Genomic DNA, 26,633 nt, shown 5'->3' on the forward strand with positions numbered 1-26,633 from the left:
GGGGTCTTACTTGTAACAGGCTCTAGCTTCCATAGGTTTTTTTTTAATAGAGTGTCTTGTAACCCAGGAGTTTCTAGAACTAGTCACATATCTAGAATTCACACAATCCTACTGTTTTTTCAAAATATAGGTGTTTGGAGCCCTTGAAGTACTAGGCCATGTCAGATCTGATTGGATTTCAAAACACTGTCACACCTAGAACTCAAGAGGTTTCAGAACTAGCCAAATATCTAGAACTCGTGTGGTACTACTGTGTGTGTGTGTGTGTGTGTTTGTGTGTAGATTGTCCTAAATATAAAAGGAAGGGTAACAACCTTTTTGTATGCAGTAACATAAAATCCCTCCTGGCCAGAGGCACAGAATCACTTTACCCGTAAGAGGCTAAGAAGCTCAAATAACCCAGTTGGCACCTGATCAAAAGGACCAATAAGGAAAGAAGATACTTTCAAATCGAGGCAGGGCAGGGCAAGAGGTTTTTTGTGTACTTTCTTTGTTTGTTCCCTCTCTGGGCAGAGAGAGAGAGACCAAGCAGGTAAAACATCTCCTGAAAACATACCTGAAATGATACATTTAAAATTACAGAAACTGTAAGTAAAGGCAAGGAAATGCATTAGATTATATTTTGTTTTAGCTTGTGAATTTTTCCTATGCTAAACAGGAGCTTTATTCCTGCTTTTTGTAACTTTGAAGCTGAGCAAAGGGGGGAATCCTCTGTGTTTTAAATCTTTTTATTTATCCTGTAAAGTTACCTTCCATCCTGATTTTGCAGGTATGATTCTTTTACTTTTTTTGTAAATAGAATTCTTCTTTTAAGAACCTGATTGATTTTCAGTGTCCTAAAAACCCAGGGATTTGGTCTGTGCCCACTTTGTAACCAATTGGTTAGTATATTATTCTCAAACCTCCCCAGAAAAGGGGTGAAGGGGTTTGGGGGAATATTTTGAGGAAACAGGTTCTCGAAGTGGCCCTTTTCCCTAGATTTTTGTCTAAATCACTTGGTGGTGGCAGCAATACCGTCCAAGGACCAGGAAAGGATTTGTGCCTTGGGGAAGTTTTAACCTAAGCTGATAGAAATAAGCTTAGGGAGTCTTTCCTGCTGGTCCCCACATCTGTATCCCAGAGTGGGGAGGGAACCCTGACATAGATAGATAGATATAAACCCAGTAGTACCACATGAGTTCTGATATTTGAGTGGTTCTTTAACCGCTTGAGATCTACATCTGACAAGTTTTTTAAAACCCAAACTGGTCCTATGTCCACTAGGACATCATACATGAGGTTGGAAACTAAGATGTTCTGGACCACATTAGACCTAAAATCTTGGCAGACCTAGAACCCAAAGGTTCAAAAACCAGCCAAACATCAGGAACTCATAGGATCCTATTGGCTTTTGAAACATACACGGGGTTTGAAAATATAATGTCTAAATCTAGGCCACATCAGTTCAGATCACATTCAAAACACTGACAGAGCTGGGACCCAAGAGGTTAACAATTGGCCAGGATTCCTAGAATCTGTGCGATCCTATTGAATTTTGAATCAGTGAGAGGTGGTAACTGTCACGGTTGTCAGTATTGTTTTGTTTGAACAGTAAAATGCATGTGTCTAACTTACCTACAGCCTACACCCTGAGCTGGTGGCCTATGCAGGCCTGGCTTCCTCAGACACCCCAGTGGGCCCTAGGTAACAACTGGTACATCACCCTGACAACATCTCCCTGTTCTCTGGATAGATTCAGAGATTCCAAGGCCACAAGGAGCATGGTGGTTCCCTACTCTGACCTCATGCAGAAGTTCCCTGAATTAGTCCCTGGTTGAACTAGAGCAGATCTCTTAGAAAAATACCTAGTCCTGCCTTAAAAATTGCCAGTGATGGAGAATCCACCAGGGAGGGTTTTTTCAAGTCTTTATTGTCCATTGGATCTGCTGGCCCCCAGCCTTGACCAAAGTTTTATAACTAGGCTGGAGCTGAGAGGTGGAGTCTTCTTGGTTTCCAGTGTACGGACTGCCCTCTGCAGGCCACTGTCTAGCCTGCCGCTGGCCCTGTGTCTCTCCCAGACCCCAATGCCCTCTACCTCAGGGTTCTGCCCCAGCAGTACCCCCTCACTCAGGGTCTCCCCTCCCAGGGGAACCCCCAACCCTCTATACCCACCTAGCCTCAGTGGCTACTGCCAGTTGTCATCTAGCCCCCTCTCACTGGGGCAGACTGCCATCTGTAATGGCCACTCATCACTGGCAAAGGGGTTAGGACCTGCTGCCTTTGCCTATCCTCAGGCTGCCCATCTGCAGCCCCAGTACCTTTCCATAGGCCTTCATTGAGGCCTGCAGCCTGGGGGTTTACCAGGCTGGAGCTCCCCAGCTCCCTTGTCCTATTCCCCAGCACTGCTCCAGCTCAGGTACCTTACTCTCAGGCAACTAGCACTTCTCCCTCCAGGGCCGGAGAGAGACTTTTCCAGCTTCTGGCCCCCAGTCCTCTTATAAGGGCCAGCTGGGCCCTGATTGAGCTGTCCACACCTGTGGCTGCTTCCTCAATCAGCCTAGCTTTGCTGCTTTCACTCCTCTTATTTTAGGAGCAGGGTAGCCACCCTGCTACAGCCCCATAACCAGCTGTACTAGGTGCTGTATAAAGACAGAGGAAAAAGACAATTCCTGCGCAAGAGAGCTTACTCTCTAAAGAGTTAGGGTCAATAGAGACCAGGACTCAGGAGGCCTTGGTCCTATTCCTGGCTCTGCCACTGGTGGACTGAGTGACCTTGACCTCAGTTTCCCCATTTGTAAAAACTGGGAGACTGCTCCTGACTTCCTTGGCAAAGTTATTTGAGATCTACTGAGGAAAAGCACTCGAGAAGAGCTAGTTATTGCTATTTAATACACAGATTCTTCTATAATACACCACACCAAATGGATTTGAAACCATTTGGAAATCTAGAACCCCCATGAGATTTTTAGATCAAGCAAAGAAACTGGAACCTGTTGGATTCTATATGGTTTAAAAACACTATAGAATCTACTGGGGTCCACGCACCAGTCAGGAATCTAGAACTCATGGACTCTATTGAGTGTGAACACTTTGAGAGACTTAAAAGGAAGATTCCAGAGCCAGCCAATGACACAGAACCCATGAGACTTAGGTTAGAATACATTGATTCTGGAGCCAGCTAGTGATCTGGGACCCTTAAACACCCATTGAGTTTCATAATGTTGAGAGACCTAGAACACATGGGAATCTGCATATAACAAGGCATCTGGAATACCTAGGACACTGCTCTGTTTATAAACATGGAGATATCTGAAACCCATCAGGTCTCAGAACCGTCAGGGATGAAGGAACAGGTGGGATGACAAGTTTCCAATGCTCTCTAACTCTAAGCACTTTCAGGCGCTCATGACCGACACCGGCACCACATTCTTGTAGAGCAGCAGGCCATGGTAGAGATGGTCGGGCAGGCAGCAGACGAAGAATGACACCACCGCATCACCATCACTTTGAAAGGCTGCCCGCTCCTCGCCAACCCCTTCTTCTTCATCTCCAGCCCCATCTGACCCTGGTATCGCACGCTGGTGCTGAGCGGCAACAGGAAGCCCAGCAGGAACTTCACCCTGAACAGCAGCAGATGGAGACGTCTCCTCCAAGCCTGCGTCTCGGCTCCATCCCCCTCTCCAGAGAAGGTGTAACTATTCGTGTGCATAACCCTGCCCCCTCAATCTCTAGGAGTTCCTGGAAACCCAGTTAGGGAGCGCTGAGGGCAAAGGAGACCAGCTACAGACCCATGACCAGCTTCCTGACCCGGGTTACAGTGCGGCGGTCCAGGCTGGAGAGGGTGAGGAGAAAGATGGCAAAGAACATGCCCAGGGAGAGGCAGGTGTTGAGGATCTCATACATGCCCATACTGAAGACCAGAGGAAGCCCAGGCAGGTGTAGACGGGAACTGAGTTATAAAGCAGGATGTGAGCAGGTAGGTGAGGACCAGATGGAAAGACAAGAGGGAGGTCATCATCATCTTCATATTCAGCCCCAAAACCCACAGGCAGAGCCCACAGCCACCCGCCCCCATCAGGGGGTGCCAGACGCAGCTGCCAGTTGATTTCCCTTCCCGACCAGCTGGGAGTTGCTCCCATTGGCTGCCGGATTGGTGGGAAGGCGGAGGTACAGTGACGGGCCAGATTGGATGGGAAGGCAGAGGTGCCATGAGGGATCAGGCCTGTTGCGAAGGCAGAGGGGTCATGAGACCCTAAGGAGGAATAGGAAGAACCCAAAGGGGATTGGAGGAAACAGAAAAGGGGAAGGGAAAGGGAAAGGGGAAGAGAGAGACAGATGTGTGCAGCCCGTGCCCTAGCAGTGAGAAACACGGCATTTCATTCTTCTCCCTGCACAAACTGATTAGGCTGCAGCCACACACAGGGTAGAACCAGAATCCTGGGTTCCAGCACCTGTACCCTCCACACTCTAACCACTAGACCCCACTCCCCTCAGAATTCAACCTTGGTCTCGTGTACCATGCTATTGGGGGATGTTTCTCCAGTAGCGTTGGGTTCCCTTCGGGGGTCTCAGGGTCCCAGCACCAAGGATGGGGCCTGTGTAACGAACACTCTGGGGAGGGCTGGGTATGACTGAGATTTTATCTAGACCAGGAAGGGACAGCATTTCACATGAGTTGTCTCATGCAGGGATGAACCCTCAACATGTAGATAACACAGGACCCCTCACAGCTATTGACCTGCTCTAACCACTAGACCCCACCCCCCTTCCAGAGCTGGGAACAGAAGCCAGGATCCTTCCTGCCAGTGTCCCCCACCCCCACTCCAAACCACTCGACTCCCCCAATCCTTGGCTGGGAATTGCATCATTTGTGACTCAGATTTTGTTGTGAGCTAACAGGGCTGGGTTATTTCTGGGTCTTGGCAGCCAAGCAGTTGTGCAAAATACAGGCCCTTCCTCTTCATGGGGGCACGCCTCAATAACTGAGCTCCTGGGCAAGCATCTAGTGCATTAGAGAGAAGGGGCTGGGAACCAGGACTCCTGGGTTCTATGCCAGGCTCTGGGAGGGAGTGGGGCTATTTTTAAAGCAATGGTTGTTGCTTAGCTGGTTTCTTTGCTAAGACAGTGTCCAATCATCATTTCCGTTCATAATTTGCAGCTTGTGGATCTCAGAGAGCAGGTGGGGGTGGAGCATGTAGAAGACACAGAGTTAAGGGGAGTGAACTCAACACACAGGGGAGGGCTCTGGGGTGCAGGGGACAGATACACGGATGCTTTGCTGGCCAAACGCATGCCATCTGAGGATCTCTCTGTGCCTGGTCTGTGTTTCCACCACCCGCTGCCCAGGTGAGTCGAGACAATGGGACCTGTGCTGGGTCTAAAGGGGAATTTCCTTGCTAAGGCCCCCTAGAAAGCACAGAAATTTGCTATTGTAAAGGCAAATCAGTGGGACTCCCTGCCCCTGGATATCAGTGGGGTTAGCCTATGCAACTCCCTGCCACTGAGTAAGAGTGGGGTTAGCCTGGGAGACTCCCTGCCACTGAGTATCAGTGATGTTAGCCTCTGAGACTCCCTGCCACTGGGTATCAGTGGGGTTCCCATGGGGCACTCAATAGACAGAGGTAGTAGGTGAGGTCTGTGACGTGGGTAAATTTCCCCCTTATTTCATGTCAGTCAGACGAGTTGCTCCCCATTTACAAAGCTTTAAGCCAGCAGTTCTCAACCTTTCCAGACTACTCCACCCCTTCAGTTGCGTACCCCTAAGTTTTCCCTCACTTAAAAACTACTTGCTTACAAAATCAGACATAAAAATACAACAGTGTCACGGCTACCCTATTACTGACTTTCTCATTTTCCCCATATAATTAGAAATGAATTGGAGGATGAATGTTGTACTGACATTTCAGTGTATAGTACATAGAGCAGTATAAGCAAGTCATTGCATGGAAGTTTAGTTTCTACTGACTACGCTAGGGCTTTTTATGTGGCCTGTTGTAAAACTAGGCAAATATCTAGATGAGTTGATGTACCCCCTGACAGACCTCTGGGTACCCCCAGGGCACACATACCCCTGACTGAGAACTTCTGCTCTAAGCCACAGGACCCCACTTTCCTCCCACAACCCAGGAGTTCTGACCTCCACCCCACTCCCAGAGCTGGGGTGAGAAACCAGGAGTCCTGGCTCCCAGCCTGCCCTTCTCTAACGATTAGGCCAGTCTGCAGAGCACAGAGGACTCCATGCTAACAAGGCTGTGAGGGGCGCAGTCCCTGACGGAGGCAATAGCCCAGAGGACCCTGCTGCAGGACTGGCAGCACGGCTGTGGGACAGAGAAGCAGCTTGGTGGATCGAGACTTCCTGTGTTAGAATAAGGTGAGAAGGACACTGCACACTATCTCGAATCACAGAATAGCAGCAGTTCCTGTAACTAGCAGATAAGCACAAGAGATGGGGTGGGGGAGGGGTGGCTTTTTCTTCCTTGTAGCAGTAAGTTGCACTCACACCACTCCTGCATGCTAGGAGTCAACAGCACCGATCCTCACCTGACTGAGTAGGCCTGATCCACTGCCCTGGGGCCAGACTGGAGCTGGCCACCCTAGACAGGAAAGGCCCCATGGCCCATTCCCTGTTTCCCAGAAAAAGCCAGTGATCCAGATCATAGCTATGTGGTATTCTCTGCACAGCTGTATATTTGACCTACTAGAGTGTCCCCTTCTGCACTCCTCCCATGTCTGCTATTCGCCTTGTCCTCCCCTACTGCTCACAGTTCTATCCTGTAGCAGTGAGTTCCACCGGCTATAGCCCAGTTTCTCAGAATATCCAGCCTGGATATTCTGGAAGACAATAGGGTGCCCAGTGAGGCCCTCTCCAGTGTTACCTTACTAATCCAATCTGGTATTTCTCCCTTCTCCTCTTCCACTCTCCCTTTTCGCCACCACAGTCATCCCTTCCAACTCCTCTAATGTCTCTTCCCAGGGTACCATGGAACAAGATATCTTGGCACTCCCACCAACCACAGTGGCAAATTCCAGCAAGACCCTAGAGACCATGAAGACCCCGCACCTGGCCTCTGCTGTGTTGCTTTTCATCACCTTCCTGGTGGGTGTGCTGGGGAATGGGCTGTACGTGTGGGTACTGGGGCTGAAGATGAGGAGGACAGTGACCACCCTCTGGTTCCTCCACCTGGTCTCCTGCTACCTCCTCTTCACCCTGCTGATTCCCTTCTTCGCTGTTTACGTCCTCCTGGATTTCCACTGGGTCTTTGGCCTGGCCATGTGCAAGCTTCTCAATGCCTTCATTTCCATGGGCATGTTTTCCTCCGTCTTCCTTCTCACACTCATCAGTCTGGACCGCTACACACTCACTCACCATCCCATTTGGTCCCGGAATCACCGCACCATGCCCCAGGCTAGGAAGCTGGTCATGGGCGTATGGGTGGCCTCCTTCGGTCTCAGCACTCCCTACCTGGCTTTCCGGGAGACCCGCGTGGTGGACGGGGGCAGGATCGCCTGCATCAATAATTTCAACATCTCTGGAGACTGGAATGGAACCAAGATGGAGGACCTAGGCAGAATGGTCCACCTGGCCATCTTCGTGTTCCGGTTCCTGCTGGGCTTCCTGCTGCCTTTGTGCACCATCGTGGGATGCTATGTCCGCGTGGGGCTGAAGATGAAGGAGAAGAAGCTGGCGTGGGCTGGGAAACCCTTCAAAGTCATGGTGGCCGCAGTGGTTTCCTTCTTCCTCGGCTGGCTCCCCTACCACCTGTACCACGGCTTGAAGCTCTACAAGAAGGAGGTGCCAGAGTCGGTGACAGGTACTCTCTTGGTCATTTACACCTTCACATCCTGCTTCAATGCCTCCTTCTCCCCGATCCTCTACCTCTTCGTGGGGGAGAAGTTCTGGCAGGTCTTTAGTATGTCTCTTCTCACTCTGATGAAAGCGGCTTTTGTCGATGATCTCAGCAGCAGTGCCCCTGAGTCTTGTGGAAGACAGGGATCAGAAGTCAAGAACATAAAAGAAGACATGGTCTGAAGATGCCCAGATTAGGGAGAGTTGAAAACTTGGCATCCCATTGTTCCTAAATTCCTGCTGTTTCTTAAACCTGATGTCCCTTGGTTCTAGATTCCCTGCTATCTCCAGAATCCCATACAGTCTAGGTCTCTCAAATTTTTCAAAGTCAGTGGGTCATCAATGGCATCAGATTGCTAGCCAGCTCCAGAATCTTGTTGGTTTTAGGTCTCTCAATGTTTTCTAACCTAATTGACTCTCTTGGATTCTGCATCTCTAGCTGGCTCTGGAATCTCATTTATAGTAAGCCATTCAATATGTTCAAACTCAAAGTCTATCGAGTCTAGATCCCTGACTGGATCTAGGACATCACTGGATTCTAGAGTGTTTTCAAACCACATAAAATCCGACAGTTTCCAGATTGTTTGCTAAAACATTCATTTTGGTTCTAGATTTCCAAATATTTTTTAATCCATTAGATGTAGTATATTATAGAAGAGTCTGTGTATTACTATAGTGATCTCTAGCTCTTCTCTAGTGCTTGTCATCAGTAGATCTCAAAGAACTTTAGTAAGAAGGTCAGTAGCAGTCTTCCAGTTTTTACAAATGGGGAAAATGAAGCACATAGTTGGGAAGTGGCCAAGGTCACTGAGCAGGCCAGTGGCAGAACTGGAACAAGCACAGGTCTCCTATATCCCAGCTGATGTTTCTTTCAATTTCATATCCTTACACACTGAGCTCTCTGGGACTGGGCCTGTTTTTTCGCTATGTGTTTGTAGAATGCCTAGCACAGCAGGTTCCTGGGCAAGGACTGGGGATCCCAGCACTGCTGAAATAAAAATTAATAATAATGATTCCCAGGTTTTCCTTGAACTACATCATTTATGTAAGGTTTGCGTGGCAGCTTTGACATAATTTACAAACACCGTGTGACCCAATCACTGGGATATTTAGTGTGGGGAGACTCTGGCTTAATTTCAGAGTGGCTGGTAAGGAAAACAAGCCGGTAGAATAAAGAGCTGTTCCAGAGAAACCACCTGCCCATGAACATTTCAGGGTGGTGAAGAGGTAATGTCTAAGCTAAGAATAGTGATGTTGTATGGAATATGGGTGATCATTCATAATATTATGGATATAAAATTGCAATGAAACATACCAGATATGCCATGTAAGGTATCAGTGGAAAAGTTATCATTTGATAAATATGATAATGTTGTTTATGTGTATGCATCCTCTTTGTATCATGAGTTATAAATATATGTGTTATATTGATATCTCAAACCTGTGCTGTGATACCCCCAGACAGATTACATCAGCACTATCCAGGCTGTTGGATGGCCCATCAAGAATTGTCTGACAGCATTGTATTTTGGATAAGAGCCAAACCCCCTTTGAGGATCAGAAGAACATTTTGTATAGTGAATGGAATTTTAAGTAACTTCTCACTTTACTGGACCTATTTGCTGACTGGGAGACTAAGATTGGAATGCAATAAAGGGGGCTGTGGGATTTCTTTCTTTCTTTCTTTCTTTCTTTCTTTCTTTCTTTCTTTCTTTCTTTCTTTCTTTCTTTCTTTCTTTCTTTCTTTCTTTCTAACCAGTATGGTGGATCTGGAGCACGGCTTGTGACTGGTGGGTGAATCTAACTACACTGTTAATCACCAGTTTTGGGAGAATCTGCTCTCCTTTTTGCAGCCCACCCTAGGCTTTTTCAATGTGGGCTGCCCTATGCACCTCTGGTCACAGGTCACAGTAACTGTGAAGATCTCACCTGCCAGCTCCAACTAAGTTACAAAACCTTGGGCAAGGCTGGGGGCCAGCTGATCCAAAAGATGATAAAGAGTTAAAAAGATCCTCCCTGGTCAATTTTCCATCACTGAAATTTTTAAAGCAGGACTGGATGGTATTTCTAACAGGTCTGCTCTAGTTCAACTAGGGATTAATTCAGGGACATTCTGCAGCAGGTCAGACTAGGGGACCACCATGCTGCTTCTGGCCTTGGAATCTCTGATTCTATCCAGACGTCAGGCAGATACTGTTCGGGTGCTGTACCAGTTATCACCTGGACCCACTGGGGTATCTGAGGAAGCCAGGCCTGTGTGGTCCACTGCCCATGGGTGGAGTGCTGTAGGTAAGTTAGACATGCATGTAGCCCCTCTGTTTTAAAAATCTTTTCCCATTGCTACTGTTCAGATGAAACAAGACCGCCAAACCTGACAGATACCACCTCTCGCTGATTCCAAATTCAATAGGATCTCATGGATTCCAGGAATCCTGTCCAGTTCTTAACCTCTTGGGTCCCAGGTCTGTCAGTGTTTTGAATGCGCTCTGATCTGACATAGGCTAGATTTAGACATCATGTTTTCCAAGCCACTTTAAGTTTCAAAAGCCAATTGGATCCTATGCATTCTAGATATTTGGCTGGTTTTGAACCTCTTGGGTTCTAGGTCTGCCAAGATTTTGAAACCCAAAGAGAACCTATGTGGTCTTGAGCATCCTAGTTTCCAACCTCATATATGACATCCTAGACTACATAGGACCAGTTTGGGTTTTAAATTCTTTGTCAGACCAAGAACCCAAGTGTTGCAAGAATCGCTCAAATGTCTAAAACTCCTGGGGTGGTATTGTGTTTTTAAATGTGTGTGTGTGTGTGTATACATATACTCATATACATAAATGTATATATACACACAAACAACAGTACCACATTAATTCTAGATATTAGCCTAGTTCTTAAGCCTCTTGAGTTCTAGGTATGACAATGTTTTGAAACCCAATCAGATCTGACATGGTCTAGTACCTGAAGAGTTCCAAGCACATGGAATCATGTACTGACTTGAGACACTTTCCAACGGGCCTGATGTTCACAAAGATTTCAGCTCCTTCTTTTGGAAATTCAGGACTCTTTAATGGTGTTCATTTGTGAACCCCCCCAAATAGAAGCATAACAAATAATCACCAATTATTTTGGAATATTATGTCTGTAAGGCAGTAGGGCATGGAGTGAACAGGCCAAATCCTCAGCCAGTGTAAATCAGTGTAGCTCTGTTGACTTCACTTCAGCGTTCTTGGGCTCTTCTCCTGCAGCTGGGAGACGAGTGCGGTCTAGCAGGTTAGTGTGGTGGGGCAAGGAGCCAGGACTCCTTGGTTCAAACCCCAGCTCTGTGAGGAAATGGTGTTTAGCGGTTACAGAAGACTTAATGACACCAAAACATTTAATGAATTAATGCCAAATTTGCCAAATTCTTTCCCTGAACCACCAAAAAGCTGACAATTTCAATATAAAATATTTTGATTTTCTTATTCAAAACAGCTTTGCTTGAAATTCTTTAATATTTTTTTATTAATTTCAAGTATGGAAAAACCAAGCTCAGAAAAAAAAACATTTTGTTCGGACTAAAACAATCTCCACCCCCTCACACACACCTTTTCGTTAGCTAATAATAATAATAATTTGGGGTCATATCAAATGAGTTGTGTGTCCCCCCCCCCTCCACCTTGGTTGTTCAGAAAAAAACAGAGACCAAGAGAATTGGTTACTGGCACAAGACTTACATGCCATGTGTGGTCCCAATTCCACCCCCTTGTGGTTGAAGACAATAGATCAAAGGTGATAACAGGGACAAGAACTCAAACATCTCCATGCTTTATTCAAAAGAGCAGTGGCTGTGTCTCTAAGCCCCCACATGTCAGTTCAACGTGGGTGTTACTCACACTCAATTTCCGGTGGAAGTCGTACCCACAGAAGTGTGAACTGCTATTTAGCACAGGTGCGAACAGCTTGAGAAGCGGACTCACTTTTGCAGTACGACTGCACCGGCCCTCGGTCCCGTTGCATAGCTGAGCTCAAGGGCCGTCCAGGCTCGACGTTTCCCAAAGTTTGGCCTGTGACGTTGCAGTCTATATGATTTTATAAAAATATGCTAATAAGTTACTATAATGTAACTGGAATATGCTTTATGCAAAAGGTCTCTTGTAAGGTATCATTACAAAGCTTATAATCTACTGAGTGTGATCATCCTATTTGTATCAATGTACCACTCTTGTATTTGAAACTAGAAATATGAAATATAACTTTGAGGGCCTATTGTAATTATGCAAACTGTGGGCCATTAATGGTGGTTTGGAATCTTGATAACTTCCATTAACCAGGACAATTTACTGCAGATGGCTCTGTTTACCTGTAAGTCTTCCTGTATACGTGTGTGCTGGCAAGTGGGTAATGAAGTCTTCCAGTGACATGTGATCATGTCACCTGAACTGGAATCCATCTTTAACCTGGTGTCTTTCCATTGAGAAGGAGGGGGTGGGAACCCAGAGAGGGACAAAGGATTCCTGCCTTATGCAAAAGATATATAAATGGGTGGAACAGAACAAAGGGGGGAGCCATCATGAGGAATCCCCTAGCTACCACCACAGAACAAGAGCTGTACCAAGGGAAAGAATTATGCCCAGGCCTGGAAGGTGTCCAGTCTGAGGAAAAAACTTACTGAAGCATTTTTAAAGGTGAGATTATCTATATTCAGTTTGATTAGACATAGATCTGCATGTTTTATTTTATTTTACTTCGTAACGTACTTTGTTCTGTCTGTTACTACTTGGAACCACTTAAATCCTACTTTCTGTATTTAATAAAATCACTTTTTACTTGTTAATTAACTCAGAGTATGTATTAATACCTGGGGGAACAAACAACTGTGAATATCTCTCTATCAGTGTTATAGAGGGCGAACAATTCATGAGTTTACACTGTATAAGCTTTATACAGGGTAAAACAGATTTATTTGGGTTTAGACCCCATTGGGAGTTGGGCATCTGAGATAAGAGCACTTCTGTTAGCTGCTTTCAGTTTAACCCTACAGCTGTTAGGGGATGTGATTCAGACCTGGGTCTGGGTTTGCAGCAGGCTAGCGAGTCTGGCTCAAAATAGGAGGGCACTGAAGTCCTAAGCTGACGGGGCAGGAAAGCAGGGACAGAAGTAGTCTGGGCACATCAGGTGGCAGCTCCCAGGGGGGTTTCTGTGATCCAACCCATCACATGGCCTCTTTGCTATTTCCCTCACTCTGCACCGAGAACATTATAACCATTGGAAAATGTTCAATTAGCACGTGGCGTGAGGAGGGGCCTATATCAAGGGAACCTCTGGACCAAATGACCCCAAATTTGCATCACAAACCCCACCCCCACCTTCATTGCTCAGTGCTGGTTTTCAAGGCAGTTGCCCCCTGCAGGGGGGCGTCAGAGCAGTGTGTGAATATTATCAGCAGCTCATCTTCAGGGGGCTGCATCTCATGAAGTCCCCGATCAAACGACTGCCCTTGGCTCCCGCAGACACCAGCGGAGCCCTTGCGGCTTGGTGCCACTTTCCAAGTCGATGCGAGTCTGCAACAGGTTTTCAGAGCAGTGTGAAAAAATTAAGAACGGCTCCTTTTCATGTGGCTTTAACTGAGGGACCCAGACCACAAGCCTCTGAATTTGCCCCTCTCACTCTGCTCCTGGCCTTGCTCAGAGACGGCCAATTTCAAGCCAAGCCGAGCGGGCGCATGGATTTCAGAGCACTTTCATTCATTGCTCTTGACAGGAAAAGGTTTCTCTGCAGGCTGGCTGTGGAGGGCCTTTAGCAGACCTTCTGTGGGAGGACTCGGTCTCCAAGGCAGTTCTGAGCTCAGCGTCTGCAGCACCTGGTTTCAAGCGGCCCTCTGAATCCAGCAGTCCTTTCCTCTCTGCACACTCACTTCCAACCCCGGGGCATCAGCCCGGCGACACTCATGCCAGACACCACAGTCACATCTCTGGGGTGTGTGCCTCTTTGAAAGCCCCATCAAAGTTCTAGTTCCTTTGGACATGCAGCTTCCTCCGAGGAGCAGCGGGTGGCATTGATATTTGCCCAGGGGGTAACACTGGACCCCTATTTCTGTGTATCCCTGGCCCACCATGCCTGACCAGCTTAAGGAGCCCAGCTGGGCAATAGAGGATTATCCAATGGTCCGTCGGGGCCTGTGCCTAGGGGCTCTGGTCAATTGGGGGTCCCTGGAAAAACGGATGCCCCATCCAGGAGGAATTCCCAGAGCCCTGGCAGAAGCACTGGGTGGGCAAGGCGGGGGAAACTCCTGCGCCCTAACACCACTCCCTGGCAGAAGCGCCGGGCGGGTTAGGGGAAGCCCCAGGTCCCGGACCCCCACTGCAGCCCTGGGACTGGAGGGCTTTTGCTCCCTGCCGAAGCCTCAGCATTAGTGGTTAGAGCAGGAGGGGGTAAAACAGGACATCTGGGTTCTAGCCCCAGATGTGGGAGGGGAGTGGGGGCTAGTTTTAAAGCCATGGCTCTGTCTTAGGTGGTTTCTTTGCTAAGACAGTGTCCGAATGATCATTTCCATTCATGGTTTGCAGCTTCACCAGCTCAGAGAGCAGGTGGAGGCGGAGCGTGTAGAAGACACAGAGTTAACGGGAGTCACCGCAACACACAGGGCAGCACAGACTCATGGACACTTTGCTGGGCAAACACACACCATCCAAGTCTCTCTCTGCGCTGGGTCCTGCACTGCCCAGGTGAGTCGACATGATGGGCCGAGGCCATTTGTTGGGGCTGATGGGGAATTTCCTTGCTAATCCTACCTAGAAGCCACAGACATTTGCTATTAACAAAATAAACCAATGGGATTCCCCGCCACTGGGTATTAATGGGGTTAACAAGGGGACTCAATAGACAGAGGTAGTAGGTTGGATCTGTGACATGGGTGAATTTTTCCTCTCTTGTTTCACGCTAATCAGATGAGGTGTTCCCCATTTATGAAACTCTAAGCTACAGGACCCCATGTCCCTCCCACAGCCCAACCCCTGCAGCTCGAACCCACTAGATGTGACTCACCTGCCAGAGGAAGGAATAGAACCCAGGAGTCCTGGCTCCCAGTCTCCCATGCTGTGACCATTAGGCCAGTCTGTAGAGCACAGAGGACACCATGCTAACAAGGGTGTGGGGGTGCTGGTTGGGGGGAGGCGCAGTCTCTGAGAGAGACAGTAGCTGAGAGGTCCCTGGTGCAGAGTTGCAGCATTGCCGTGGGGTAGAGAAGCAGCTCGGTGGAGTGAGGCTTCCTGTGTTACAATGAGGGTGAGAAGGACTCTGCACGCTCTCGAGTCAGTGTGTAGCAGCAGTTCCTGTGACAGGCAGATGAGCACAAGAGATGGGGTGGGGTGGCTTTTTCTACCTTATAACAGTGACTTCCACTGGCCACAGCTCCCTCATGCTAGAAGTCAATAGCACCAATCCCCACATCCCTGAGCTAGCCAATCCCTGCTCTGGAGACAGATTGGAGCTGGCATCTGCTGGGGGGAAAGGCCTCATGTCCCATTCCCCACCCTTCTGAGCCAGCCCATCATTCAGATCATAGCAATGTGGTATTCTCAGCAGAGCTGTGTATTTGACCTACCAGGCTGTCCCCTTCCCCACTGCTCTCATGTCTGCTATCCCTCTCTTCATCCTCTGCTGCCTATTCCTCTATCCTGTGGCAGTGAGTTGTGGCCCAGTTGCTGAGAATACCCAGCCTGGAGATTCTGAAAGACCAAAGGGTGCCCAGCTAGGTCCTGTCCAATAGTATGTTCCTAAACCCCTCTGCTATTTCTTTCTTCTTCCTCTTCCACTTTCCCTTTTCCCCTCCTCCGTCATCCCTTCCAAACCCTCTTCTGTCTCCCCCCAGGGCACCATGGACCAAAGCAACACCACCCTCTCACCAACCATGGGGGCAAATTCCAGCCAGAACTCAGCTCACCTGGCCTCTGCAGTGTTGCTCTTCCCCACCTTCCTGGTTGGTGTGGTGGGGAACGGGCTGTACCTGTGGGTTCTGGGGCTGAAGATGAGGAGGACAGTCACCACCCTCTGGTTCCTCCACCTGGTCTCCTGTTCCCTCCTCTTCACTCTGCTTATCCCCTTCTTCATCATCTCCCTCCTCATGGGTCTACACTGGGTCTTCGGCACGGCCATGTGCAAGCTTTTCAACACCTGCATCTCTGTGGGCACGTTCTCTGCTGTCTTCCATCTCACCCTCATCAGCATGGATCGCTACACCCTCACTCACCATCCCATCTGGTCTCGGCATCACCGCACCATTCCCCGAGCTCGGAAGCTGGTTGTGGGTGTGTGGCTGGCCTCCTTTGGTCTCAGCGCTCCCTACCTGGCTTTCCGGGACACCCGTGTGATGGACAAGGGCAGAATCATCTGTATCAATAATTATGCTCTCTCACAAGACCTGGGAAGACAGGTCCACATGGTTGTCTTCATGGTCCGGTTCCTGCTAGACTTCCTGCTGCCCTTCTGCACCATCATGGGATGCTATTTCCGCATAGGGCTGAAGATGAAGAAGCTGGCGTGGGCTGGGAAGCCCTTCAAAGTCATTGTGACCACAGTGGTTTCCTTCTTCCTCAGCTGGCTGCCCTACCACCTCTACCATGGCTTGAAGCTCTACAAGAAGGAGGTGCAAGAGTTGGTGACGAGTGCCCTCTTGGTCATTTATACCTTCACATCCTGTTTCAATGCTTGCTTCATCCCCATCCTCTATCTCTTCGTGGGGGAGAAGTTCTGGCAAGTCTTCAGGACATCCTTCTCACTCTTGTCAAAGCAGCTTTTGTCGATGATCTCGGCAACAGTGCCTCCGAGTATAGTGGAAGACACAGGTCAGAAGTGTCTCACTGTTCATAAACCCTGCAGTGTCCCTGGATACTAGATTCCATGCTGTCTCCAGAATGCCATGCATTCAAAGTGACTCAATTTTTTTCAAACTCAGTGGGTCATCAATGGAACCAGATCAGTTGCCAGCTCCAGAATCGTGTCTGTTTTAGATCACTCAATGTGTTCTCACCTAATTGACTCGCTTAGATTCTGTATAATTAGCTGGCTCTGGAATCTCATTTATTGTAGGCCTCTTAATGTGTTGAAAGTGAAAGTCTATGGGTTCTAGATTCCCAACTGGATCTAGGACATCACCAGATTCTAGAGTGTTTTCAAACCACATAGAATCCAACAGGTCCCAGATGGTTTGCTAGAAGTTTCATCATGGTTCTAGATTTCTAAATGGTTTAAAATGCAATAGGTGTTTTATATTATAGAAGAGTCTGTATTACAATAGTGATATCTAGCTCTTCTCTAGTAGCTTTTCATCAGTAGATCTCAAAGAACTTGAGCAAGGTCAGTAGCAGTCTTCCAGATTTTACAAATGGGGAAACTGAGACACAGAGTGGGGAAGTGACTTGGCCAAGATCACCCAGTAGAAACTTTGGTCCATCCACTGGCACAACCGGGAACAAACTCATGTCTCCTCTGTCCCAGCCCAGGTCTCTATTTGTTGAATCTCCTTAGATTGTGAGCTCTCTGGGACAGGGACTGTCTTTTTGCTCTATGTTTGTACAGTGCCTAGCACAGTGGGGCTCTGGGTGAGGATTTGCACTCCCAGCGCTTCCGAAATAAAAAATAATAATGAATAATCATTCCTGGGTGTTGCGGGTATGTCATCGGGGGTATGCCAGTTACAGTTCTGCTGCCCTTGGTTCACACAACAAGGATAATAACCCTTTTTTAATCCTGCCCCGAAACCAAGGAGACTATGGATCCAACACCAGCCACAAGTGATCATTTGGGCAAGCAATCCCATCATCGTGAGCACCTAGGCAGGATGGGTTTGTCCATGCAAACGAGATAAGCTTCTGAAGTCTTTTTTCACAGATCACCACTAGATGTCAGAGGAGAGCTCATCCACCCTCTGCTTACACTTGGAAAGTGGCACCAAGCTGCAGGGGCTCTGCTGGAGTCTGCTGGAGGAAAGGCAGTTGTTTGATTGGGGACTCCACAAGATGCAGCCCCCCGATGATGAGCTGCTGTTAATATTCACAAATTGCACTGACGCCCCCATGCATGGGGCAACTGCCTTGAAAAATGACATTCTGCAATGGAGGCTGGGGGGGGGGTTGTAATGTAAATTTAGGGCTATTTGGTTCCCGTGATACAGACTCCTCCTCTCACCCCTTGCACGTGCTGATTGAAAATTTTCAGATGGTTATAATGTTTTTGGTGCAGAGCGAGGGGAAAAAGCAAAGAGGCCGAATTTCAGGAAACATCGAGCCTGGACAACCCCTGAGCCAGGGCCGGCTCCAGGGTTTTGGCCGCCCCAAGCAGCCAAAAAAAAAAAAAGCCGCGATCGTGATCTGCGGCGGCAATTTGGCGGGAGGTCCTTCGCTCCGAGCGGGAGAGAGGGACCGTCCGCCGAATTGCCGCCCAATAGCTGGACCTGCCGCCCCTCTCCAGAGTGGCCGCCCCAAGCACCTGCTTGCCAGGCTGGTGCCTGGAGCCGGCCCTGCCCTGAGCTCAGCTACACAATGGGACCGAGGGCCGGTGTGGCTGTACTGTTGAAGTGAGTCTACTCCTCAAGTTGTTCACACCTGTGTTTAATAGCAACTCACACCTCTGCGAGGTACGGCTTCCACCAGAAATTGAGGGTGAGTAACACACATGCTGAGCTGACACAAGGGGGCCTAGAGACACAGCCACTGCTCTTTTGATCTAGAAAGGGAGATGTTTGTGTTCTCGTCCCTATTATCACCTTTGACCTGGTGTCTTCAGCCACAATGGGGCTGAATTGGGACCACAGATGGCATGTAAGTCCTGTGCCTTTAACCGATTCTTTGTGTCTCTGGTTCTTCCGAAAAATGGGGAGTTGTGGGGGGTTCTTATTTGGAGATGACCCCAAATGAATTTTCGTAGCAAATTTTTTAGCAAATGAAAAGGGGGGGGCGGTTGTTTCAGTCCACACAAAATGGTTTTTTTGTTGTGAGCTTAGATTTTACACATTTTAAATAAAATTGAAGTACGCTTCAAGACAAAGCCATTTCAAAAAAGAAAATCAAAATATTTCATTTGAAAATGCCAGATTTTCAGTGATTGAGTGAAAAAATTTGGCAAATTTGATACTAATTCACTAAATGTTTTGGTGTTAATAAGTTTGCTCTAACTGCTAGAGACCACTGCCCTCCCAGAGCTGGGGATTGAACCGAGGAGTCCTTGCTCCTAGCCCCCCCCACTCTACCCTGCTAGACCCCACTCCCCTCCCAGAGGCAGGAGAAGAACCTGAGAACTCTGAAGTGAAGTCAACAGAGCTACACTGATTGACACTGGCTGAGGATCTCGCCAGTTCACTCCATGCCCTACTGCCTTACAGGCTTAATATTCCAAAATAATTGGTGATTATTTGTTATGCTTCTATTTTTGGAGGGTTTCCCAGATGAACACTGTGAAGGGGCACGACTCACCACTGCGGTGCCTCCTGCTGGCTGTCCAGGGAATTAGCACTGTGCCCTCTTCTGGTGGTGTCTTACCTGCTATCACCTCTGTTCCTGGACCCACATCACTCCCAGGACCACGGTGTCCTCCTTCAGTGACACTGCCCTCTGGCTGTGCCACACTCTATGTCCCCCCTATCATACCTAGAACTCAAGAGGTTTCGGAACTAGCCAAATATCTAGAATTCCTGTGGTATATATAGGTAGATTGTCATAAATACAAAGGGAAGGGTAATAACCTTTATGTATGCAGTAACATAAAATCCCTCCTGGCCAGAGGTGCAGAATCACTTTACCTGTAAGAAGTTAAGAAGCTCAAATAATCTGGTTGGCACCTGACCAAAAGGACCAATAAGGAAAGACGATACTTTCAAATCGGGGGGGGGGGGAGGAGACATTTTTGGGGGCTCTCTTTGTTTGTTCCCTCTCTGGATGGAGAGAGAGCAAGCAGGTAAAACATCTCCTTAAAACATACCTCAAATGATACATCTAAATTTACAGAAATTGTAAGTGTTACCTCAGTTCCCCTAAAAACCAACCCAGGGTCACACTTGTATTAGTTTTATTACAAAGTCGCTGTTGCATCAGATAGAAAAGAGATGGAGCTTATTCACACACTCACACATTCACCGCATTCATACCCCCACACACTTACACAGGCAGAGAGTTACCGGAGATAGCATGTAAGCCGAGAAGCCACAGTGTGGTAGATCTGGTGTGTCCGCCTGTGGTCCTGAATCCAGGCTGGTGAGCAGGACAAGGAGCAGCAGCTTGTGTGCATGCCTTCTTCCTTTTTCTGGAACTGAGTGGCTCCTGTCACATACACTGAGTTTTTCTTCTGTGTCTGTCACTGAGAAGCATTCCCAGACCAGGTTCTTTCTTGCATACCAGGTTCTTCTTTTCTTTACAGCACCCCATGATTGTCTTCTCAGGGCAGATTATATCAGGCACCCCTGCCTCTGGGCTCTTTTCTCCTTGCAGTTCCTCTCCACCCAGTCCCACATACACTTCCTTGTTCACACTCCCTTATCTTCCCCACACACTCCCTCGTTCACACTCTCTCTGATTGCGTGATGGGATATTACAAAGCTTGGAAGTTCATACAAGTGGTAACATGAAAACGTTACAGAGCTTGCAAAGGTTACAAAACTTAAAAGGCTATGTTAACAATAACTGAAGTTACAAAGTCTGCAAAAAGGTTGCAGAAATTAATGATACAAGTTACAGATCTTACAATCACATTTGAGCGGAGGCTTTACATAACAGTAAGTAAAGGCAAGGACATGTGTTAGATTATCTTTTGTTTTACCTTGTGATTTTCCCTATGGTAAGAGGGAATTTTATTCCTGGTTTTTGTAACTTTGAATCTAAGCCTAGAGGGTAATCCTCTGTGTTTAAATCTTTTATTACCTGTAAAGTTACCTTCCATCCTGATTTTTCAGGTGTGATTCTTTACTTCTTCTTTAAATAAAGTTCTTCCTTTAAGAACCTGTTTGATTTTCAGTGTCCTAGAGACAAAGGGTCTGGTTGGTACTCACATTATTCTCAAGCCTCCCCAAGAAAGGGGGTGAAAGGGCTTGGGGGAATATTTTGTGGAACAAGGGACTCCAAGTGGTCCTTTTCCTGAATTTTTGTTTAAATCACTTGGTGGTTGCAACAATACCATCCAAGGACAGGGAAAGGATTTGTGCCTTGGGGAAGTTTTAACCTAAGTTGGTAAAAATAAGTTTAGGGAATCTTCACCTGCTCCAGCCTTCTGTCCAGCCACTCCCTTCAGTGGCAAACTGCAGTTTACGGTCTAGCCACTTCCTTCAGTAGCTCCAGCACCCTCTTTGCCCTTGTGTCAGGGCCTCAGTCTGCAGATCCCCGCAGCCTGCCAGGAGCTGCCTTTAGCTCCCTGGGTTGCTGCCTGCAGCACTGCTCTGCCCAGGGGGCAGAAGTGGCGCCACGGTTTTTGGTGCCCTAGGCGGGGTTCCTTCTGCGCTCCTGGTCGTCGTCGGCAATTCTGCGGTGGGGGGGTCCTTCCGTGCTCCGGGTCTTCAGGGCACTTTGGCGGTGGGTCCCGGAGCGAGTGAAGGACCCGCTGCAGAATTGCCTCCGAAGACCCGGAGTGTGGAAGGGCCCCCTGCCGCTGAATTGCCACTGATGGCGGCAAAATGCCGCCCCCCCAAATCCTGGCACCCTAGGAAACCACCTAGGTTGCCTAAATGGAGGCACCGGCCCTGCCAGGGGGCTTGCTGCCCTCCTCTTGCAAGGCAGCCAGTCCTCCTCCCTTCTCCAGCTCCAGGGAGTGACTCCCACTGCTCTGTTTTGCAGCCTTCCATGTACATGTGATTCCATGTACTTTGCCCTCATAGCGGAAAATGTTCTCAATTCCAGATATGCTGCCCCCCAGGGTATTGCTTGTAAAAGTCTCTAGGTTCTATAGGTGTTTTTTTAAATGGAGTGGCTTGTAAACCGGGAGTTTCTTGAAGTAGCCAGATATCTAAAATTCACAAGATCCTACTGTTTCCCCCCAAAACATATAGGTGTTTGGAGCCCCTGAAATACTAGACCATGTCAGATCTGATTGGATTTCAAAATACTATCACACCTAGAACTCAAGAGGTTTCAGAACTAGCCAAATATCTAGAACTCATTATACTACTCTCTCTCTCTCTGTATAGATAGATATAGATTGATATAGATATATACATATATAAACCCAATACTACCCCTCAGTTCTAGATAGTTGAGTAGTTTTTGAACCTCTTGAGATCTAGGTCTGACAGTTTTTTAAAACCCAAACTGGTCCTATGTCAGCTAGGACTTCATATATGATGTTGGAAACTAGGATGTTCTGGCTCACATAAGACCAATTGGGTTTTAAAATCTTGACAGACCTAGAATCCAAAGATTCAAGAACCCAGCCAAATATCTAGAAGTCATAGGATTGTATTGGCTTTTGAAACATACAGGGGGTTTGAAAACATTATGTCTAAATCTAGCCCACATCAGATCAGATCAGATTGCAAAGAGTGACAGAGGTGGGACCCAAGAGGTTAACAATCGGCTAGGATTCCTAGAATCCATGAAATCCTATTGAATTTTGAATCAGCGAGAGGTGGAATCTGTCATATTTGTCACTCTTGTTTTGTCTGAACAGTAAAACACATATGTCTAATTTACCTACAGCCTCCACCCTGGGCTGGTGGCCTACACAGGCCTGGCTTCCTCAGACACCCCAGACACCTAGGTGACAACTGGTTTACAACACCAACAACATCTGCCTGACTTCTGCATAGATTCAGAGCTTTCAAGGCCAGATGGAGCATGGTAATCCCCTATCTGAACTGCTGCAGAATACCCTTGAATTAGTCCATGGTTGAACTAGAGCAGATCTCTTAGAAAAGCACCCAACCCTGCCTTAAAAATTGCCAGTGATGCAGAATCCACCGGGGGGGTCTTTTAAAGTCTGTATTGTCCATTGGATCTACTAGCCCTGAGCCTTGGCCAATGTTTTGTAACTTGGCTAGAGCTGGCAAGTGGGATCTTCTTGGTTACTTGGACATTACCTCTTCACCATACTGAAGCGTTCACAGGGAGGTGGTTTCTCTGGAGCCGCTCTTTGTCCTGCTGGCTTCTTTTCCTTACCGGCCGCTTTCAAACTAAGCCAGGGTCTCCACACACTAAATATTCCAGTGACCGGGTCATGTGGTGGTTGTAAAGTATTTCAGAGCCATCACACAAACCTTATGGAATCTAAGTAGTTCACGTAACACCTAGGAATGATTATTATTTTTTATTTTAAGTAGTTCTGGGAGCCCCAGTCCTGGCCCAGGACCTCGCTGTGCTAGATGCTGTACAAAGAGATGAATGAGAGAGTCTGTGTGCTAGAGATCTCACAATCTAAGGAGATGCAATGGATGGAGAGCTGGGCAGGGATGCAGGAGACCTGAGTTTGTTCCCAGTTCTGCCACTGGACGGACTGAAGATTCTACTGAGTGACCTTGGCCAAGTCACTTCCTCACTCTGTGCCTCAGTTTCCTCATTTGTAAAAACTAGAAAACTACTACTGACCTCCTTCCTAAAGTTCTTTGAGATCTACTGATGACAAGCACTAGAGAAGAGCTAGATATCTGTACTATAATACTCAGACTCTTATATGATATACTACACCTAATGCATTAAAAACCATCTGGAAATCTAGAACCACAATGAAAGTTTTAGCAAACTATCTGGAACCTGTTGAATTCTATGTGGTTTGAAAACATTCTAGAATTCTGTGATGTCCTAGATCTAGTTGGGAATCTAGAACCCATTGACTTTGAATTTGAATACAGTGAGAGGCTTACAAGAAATGAGATTCCAGGACTATCTAGTGATGCAGAATCCAAGAGATTCAATTAGGTGAGAACACATTCCATGATCTAAAACAAACAAGATTCTGGAGCTGACTACTGATCTGGTTCTATTGATGACCCCCTGAGATTGAAAAAAAATTAGAGACCTAGAATGCATGGGATTCTGGAGAGAGCAGGGAATCTAGAATCCAGGGACACTGCACAGTTTATAAACATTGATATACCTGGAACCCATCAGGATTTAGAACCATATGGGATCTAGGAACAAAGGGCATGCCAAGTTTTCAACTCTCCCTAAGTTTGGGCACCTTCAGACCATCTCCTGTTTTGTGTTTTCCACTTCTGATCCCTGCCTTCTGTTACATTCGGGGCACTTCTGCCGAGATGGTCAACAAAAGCCGCCTTGACCAGAATGAGAAGAAACATTGTGAAGACCTGCCAGAACTTCTCCCCAATGATTAGAGGATGGGGGAGAAGGAGGAATTGACGCATGACATGAAGGTGTAAATGACCAAACGGGTGCCTGTCACTGACTCTGGCACCTCCTTCTTGTAGAGCTTCAAGCCGTGGTAGAGTTGGTAGGGCAGCCAGACAATGAAGAAGGAAACCACCATGGCCAACATTACTTTTGGGGCTTCCCAGCGCATGCCTGCTTCTTCTCCTTCATCTTCAGCCCCACACAGACGTAGCATCCCATAATGGTGCAGAATTTCAGCAGGAAGCCTGCAGGAACCAGACTATGAAGACAGCCAGGTGGACCCATCTGCCCAAGTCCTGTGTCTCGGCTCCGGTCCAGTCTTGGAGATGTTGTAATTATTGACGCAGGTGATCCTGCCCCCTTCCACCATGTGGGTCTCCTGGAAAGCCAGGTAGGTAGCACTGAGAGAGAAGGAGGGTAGCCACACTTTCCAGTCCAGGGCAGGGTGCGGTGATTCCGAAACCAGATGGGATTGTGAATAAGGGTGTCAAAGTCCAGGCTGATGAGCGTGAGAAGTAAGATGGAGATGAACATGTTCAGAGAGAGGCATGTATAGAGGAGTTTGCACCTGGCCATGCTGAAGACCCAGTGGAAACCCAGGAGAATGTAGATGGTGAAGAAGGGGATCAGCAGGGTGAAGGTAGCAGATGACCAGGTGGAGGAACCGCAGCATGGTCACCATCCTTTTCAGCTTTAGCCCCAACACCCAGAAGTACAGCCTGTTCCCCATCACACCCACCAGGAACGTGGGGAAGAGCAACACGGCTGCAGTGAGGTGAGATGTGCTCACAGAAGCTGGGGTCTGGCTGGAATTCTCTCCAGTGGTTGGTTGGATGGTCATGTTGCCTCGATCCATGGTGCCCTGGGGAGAGACAGAAGGGGGCAAAACAGAGAATGGAAGACAAAGAAGGGAGAAATACCAGAGGGTTAGGAATGTACCTTTGCAGAGGACCTCTCTGGCACCCTCTGGTCCTCCAGACTATCCAGGCTGGGTATTCTATGATCAACAGTGATATGACCAGTGGAACTCACTGCTACAAGACAGAGCTATGGGTCACCTCTTGATTTGAGAACTCTGTGCCCAGGATTTTTGTAATATCCTCATCAGCACCCTTGTATGACTCTTTCCTTCCTAAGTGAAAGCAAGTACCCTGGAGTTACAGGGTAATGGATGGAGCCAGTTGGACACATCAGCAATTTATCACTGTGAATTTCAAACCAGGTCTGGTTCCTTTTCAAAAATTTAATAGAACTTTTTTGTTGTTAATGGAAAAAGTGGAAACTGGATTTTTTTCAGGTTTTGGAACCTGACTGGGGTAAAAGATTTGGAAGTTTCAGTAAATGTTTCAGGGGATGGATAAAAAATGGCACTTTTGGTAAGAAAAAACATATGGTTTGAGTCAAATGTTCAGTTTTTATAAACTGTTTTAAGCCCAAATGCTTGGGTTTTGAAAACAGATTTTTGGTAAGGGAAAAGAACCCAATCAGGTTTCAATAACTGTATTGGGGGTTTGATTAAACACCATCAGTTTTGATGAAAACCATTTGGAGGCTTTGTAAAAGTCTTGAGTTTTCAGAAAACAGCTTTTAGCCCAAGCTTTGATTTTTGCAAACTGTTTTTTGGGGGAAAAAACACTGATTTTTCAGTTTTAAAAAATCCATTTGTCAGGCTGGTTAAAAAAAAAAGTTCAAAGTTTATTAAAAACCGATTCTTTTTAATTGCAAACTCAACACTTCTGTACATTTTAGGTCAGAGGTTAGAAAAAAACTTTCTAACTCTCAAGGGGGAGAAGCTCTGGAATTGGCTTCCAGGGTGGTTTTGGGATCCCCATCCCAAGAGGGTTTTAAGAACAGCCGGACAAACTCCTGGTGGCTTTTCTGGAAGATGCTCTTGGAAACACGAGGGATTGGGCTCAGTATGGGGGTCTAACTGAGAGCCCCTCACCTGGGCTGTGCCGGAGATGAGACTGGAACAATCTAGGGGCCCGTCTGGGTTGCAGACAGACGGCTTTATGAATTAGCAGTGGCAGGAGGCTGAGAATTCAGAGCAATTTGCCCTTACGTCAGAGCCGTCTCCACTGGGTTCCCGTCTCGCTGGGGATAAATGTGTTTGACATCTGGCCAGCCAGATCCCTGGCACAGAGCTGAGCATCACCGGCACACGTGAGGCTCGGCAGGCTGGGGGCAGGCAACGGGAAGGGGAACTGCAGTCTGGCTGATGCAGAAAACCTCAAAAGCTGAAGTGGTTTCACAAATGCACACGCCTAACCCAGCAGGAGAAAGTGCTGTGCTTCTGTGCCTGGAAGGGGCTTTCCACCTGGCAGCTTTGGGCCTTCTTAAGGGCTGGGAATCAGGAATGCCTGCTTTCTATTCCTGCCTTCGGGGGTGGGGTCTAGTGGCTAGATCAGGGGGGCTGGGAATCAGGACACGTGGGTTATACTCCTGCCTTGGGTGATTGGGTCTAGCAGCTGAAGCTTGAATACCCAAGCAGAGAAAAACTGCTCAGGGTC

At 47.6% G+C, this 26,633-nt stretch overlaps 1 protein-coding gene and 2 pseudogenes across 1 annotated transcript; 2 read left to right on the top strand and 1 right to left on the bottom strand.

Moving 5' to 3' along the window:
* Window positions 1-5,307: 5,307 nt before the first annotated feature.
* LOC128827518 (probable G-protein coupled receptor 33) lies at window positions 5,308-8,008 on the top strand. Its single transcript, XM_054011439.1, has 2 exons — window positions 5,308-5,325; window positions 6,953-8,008. Exon 2 carries the CDS (start codon window positions 6,959-6,961, stop codon window positions 8,006-8,008), a length of 1,050 nt encoding a protein of 349 aa, XP_053867414.1. The 5' UTR covers window positions 5,308-5,325; window positions 6,953-6,958.
* A 7,672-nt stretch (window positions 8,009-15,680) lies between these two features.
* Window positions 15,681-16,672, top strand: LOC128827378 (probable G-protein coupled receptor 33; annotated as a pseudogene).
* Window positions 16,673-23,955: 7,283 nt separating this feature from the next.
* LOC128826859 (probable G-protein coupled receptor 33) lies at window positions 23,956-24,979 on the bottom strand (annotated as a pseudogene).
* Between the last annotated feature and the right edge of the window lie 1,654 nt (window positions 24,980-26,633).

Source organism: Malaclemys terrapin, chromosome 21 (genome assembly GCF_027887155.1).
Source record: "Malaclemys terrapin pileata isolate rMalTer1 chromosome 21, rMalTer1.hap1, whole genome shotgun sequence".
In the NCBI taxonomy this organism is placed as follows: Eukaryota; Metazoa; Chordata; order Testudines; family Emydidae; genus Malaclemys; species Malaclemys terrapin.

What these genes read in the sequence shown, in the direction of transcription:
- LOC128827518 (XM_054011439.1), top strand. Translation starts at nt 6,959, where the DNA reads ATGGAACAAGATATCTTGGCACTCCCACCAACCACAGTGGCAAATTCC.